The following is a 3,143-nucleotide window of genomic DNA, read 5'->3' as shown; positions in this document are numbered from 1 at the left end:
GCATATGAATCATATTTATATGTATGGACTTAGAATTTTTAGTAAATGTGATTCACATGGAAAAGCACATGTATACCTGCAGATTTGTAACGTTTTATGTTCAAAGCACAAGTAGTTGATGTGTTTTTGTATCTGATCTGCATAGGAAAATGTGAATCACAAGAGATTTCCATTTTCACGTTTTTCAACATTAAAGGTTCCGGATCCACATGCATACATGTGCTTTTTCATGTGATTCACATGTGAATTGTTGTGTGTACCACATACAGTAACAGCTGACATGTAGAAAATGGGTTTCACACATTATTCTCACATGTGTAATTCAATTTTTTTAATTGTTGCTCTTTGACTCTTTGATAGAAGCTGCAACATGAATGAAGAACCCACCTGTGTTGGGGATGGTCAACCTCCCACCCAGGAAGTTGAAGGTCCCATAGGATGTGTTGGCCACATCACGGGGGAGAGTTTTAAAGTAGGTCTGGGTGGATAGTCTGCTCACAAACTCAGCGGGGTCTGAGTTTAGCTTGCCGTTGTGCAGAGTGTGTGATCCGTTGGGAAGGGGGTCCAGCAGAGGGCCGTTACTCATGGAAAACTTCCCAGTGGTATCGTGACGGGAGCGCAGGGTGCCCTGATAACTGGTGGTGGTGGTTGTCAGATCAGGCTGGATGGTGAGCAAATGGGAGTTCTCTGTATGAATAATGGAAACAGAAAAAGGAAAGAAAAAAGGGAAAAGTGTGAATCTCAATAAGTGGCATGTGGGAGGAATGGGGGGGGCAAAACATCCCATAGACCTCACACTCTAAAGCTGTTTGCAACATGCACAAAAAAAATAAATAAACGAAACAAGGACTGAAAGAGACACATGGTACAGAAAACAGAGCATTCATACAAACACACACAAGCTCTGCGACACAAACTCAAATTCCACCCGAGACGCTTCAGTCCCACCCCCCACCCCCCGCTCCATCACTGCCTGCCTTTTTAGCAGCCTCACAATCAAATCCAAACAGAACTCGGTTGCAGCTTAGAATCCAGAATGCATAAAGGCTTTTTATTTCACGGTGAATCACAGACACTGCAACCCAGTTCCCCGTCTCCATCCGCCTCAGACAGTTGTATTTCTATTACTCTCTGTTAAACCTCAGAGGCTCCACACAGGCTGTAAACAGAGTAGGTACATTTCCTGACAATGAGGTGGTGGCGAAATATAATGTGTCAGGCAGGCAAATAAACAGCTCATGAGCCACAAACACACACACCATCACGTCATAACTCTTCCTTGGACCACAGACAACTTTAAATGAGTTAACACCACCTCCACAACCACAGGTTCAAAGCTACATGTGGACGGATGCTTCATGGTCACAGCGGGTTGACGGACAGACGAGGGTAAAACAAGGAACAGTGTCCTACTGCAGTGGGGAGGCCTTCGTGGCCGTGGCGCCCACACACCTGGCTTGCTGGGCTTAATGCCCATAGGCTGGAAGCCAGTGGTGAGGATGGAGGAGTCAGCCACGTCGGCGTCCAGGCCCTCTTTTTTGCGGCGGTAGACCAGGACGACCACGATGAGGAGCAGGGTAAGACAGAGGGCCACGGCCACCATGCCCACGTAGAGCGCCACATCCTCGGCTCCACTCACGGCTGCAGGCAGAAGATGGAGAAAAATCCATTAATCAAGATACAGTGAAGGGAGGATGTGTGTTCTGTTTATTTTCTCAGTGGAAAAAAAACACCCTTTTTTTGCTCTCGATCCAATGCTGCTGCATTTTATCTCGGATTTTTCAGAATCAGAATCAGAATCAGGTTTATTGCCATTGTTAGTGAAGGAGTTCACAAACTAGGAATTTTTTGTGGTACAATCGTGCAACATGAAACATATAATATGGAATAGGTAAATAAAATTATAAAAATATCTAAAACACTGTGGGTATAAGGCATGCAATAGACGAATATATACACTTAAGATAAAAATATGGATATAAAATATAAAAACTAAAATCATCTTACAAGTAGTGCAAATAGAGCAGTGTAAATGGCATGGGCAGATTATAGAGTCTTTAATCATTTAGAAAAATATTATCTGATGATACAATGACATGAAAAAACCCTAAAATCCAAATTCCTAAACTATATTTCCTCTAAATCCCAGCAAAAATAGTATCTTGCATGTTTTTACAACCTTCCTCCAGAAAAGTGTAATCTTTAAGCATATCTACATCTCTATAGAGATCCTTGGGCTACAGTAGAGATGTAACTCTTTAACTATTTGTAGATTTCTTGCTGCACTTTTATCATTTTCCTGCTACGTGAGCAAGGTTAACACCACGCATCTACTGTCTTTGGACAGCAGGCCTCACATCTGACGTCAGAGGCGAAGCTGGGGTGCAGTTCCCCTCTAAACCAGAGGGGAGCAGCAGTGATGCCATCATGTGGAATGTCCTACTTTGATATTTTAAAGTTAGCATGTTAACTAAAAACTGACCACAAAAATACAGCAATGAATTATTCACAATAAAATATTATAAAATAGGGAACTATACAGAATTCATGCTCTTTTAAGAATTAGCTTTTATATTTTATGTGGTTGAGTTTGTCTCTGCAATCATCTCTGAGTCTTCTATCTAATTACTTAATGAGCTCAACTCATCAACCTATTCAAAACATTATGAAAGTCCATAAAAAATTCAAAAAGTACCAATGTATAAATAATATTATTAGGAAAATATGGATGTTGCGCTCATTCATGTTCCAATTGGTTCATTGTGATCAGGATAGTTTGACCCTGAACTGGTTTCAGCACCCATTAGTTTTCACGCACCACTGCTCCCAGAAGGTCTGGTCTCCACCTTGCAAAGATTCAAACTGCCAAAGAAGCCCAGCCTTAGATTTCAAAACAAGAAAATCTATTTTTTCCCCCACCAAAATAATATAATCTGTGTCAGTCTCTTCTTTTGGGTAATGTACCAAGTGCAGAATGTTATAATACTTTCTTATTATGTGGTAACATTTTTATTAAATTTCTTACTGAAATCTCAATTTACTATATGGATTATATTACTATATGAAACATACAGTCTTCTCACTACGAGCTTTTTCCAAAGCCTGGATGCAGCGTACCGTGGGTTTGAATTCAAAGTTACATT

General features: G+C 40.9%; 1 protein-coding gene across 6 annotated transcripts in view; it reads right to left on the bottom strand.

Moving 5' to 3' along the window:
* unc5a (unc-5 netrin receptor A) overlaps window positions 1-3,143 on the bottom strand; it is a 246,368-nt gene that overhangs the window by 36,381 nt on the left and 206,844 nt on the right. For 4 of the 6 annotated variants that reach the window (XM_015377456.1, XM_015377447.1, XM_015377479.1 and 1 more), the window contains 2 exons: window positions 1,414-1,641; window positions 388-687 (listed from right to left, as the gene is read on the bottom strand). In XM_015377456.1, coding sequence (XP_015232942.1) covers window positions 388-687; window positions 1,414-1,641 — 528 coding nt within the window. The remainder of the gene's footprint in view (window positions 1-387; window positions 688-1,413; window positions 1,642-3,143) is intronic. The other 2 variants (XM_015377463.1, XM_015377488.1) reach the window with 1 other exon arrangement.

The sequence above is a fragment of the Cyprinodon variegatus genome, unplaced genomic scaffold, assembly GCF_000732505.1.
Source record: "Cyprinodon variegatus isolate N-32 unplaced genomic scaffold, C_variegatus-1.0 Scaffold8, whole genome shotgun sequence".
Taxonomy (NCBI): domain Eukaryota; kingdom Metazoa; phylum Chordata; class Actinopteri; order Cyprinodontiformes; family Cyprinodontidae; genus Cyprinodon; species Cyprinodon variegatus.
The sequence above is the reverse complement of the archived record's forward strand: the minus strand, read 5'-3'. Positions and strand labels throughout refer to the sequence as shown.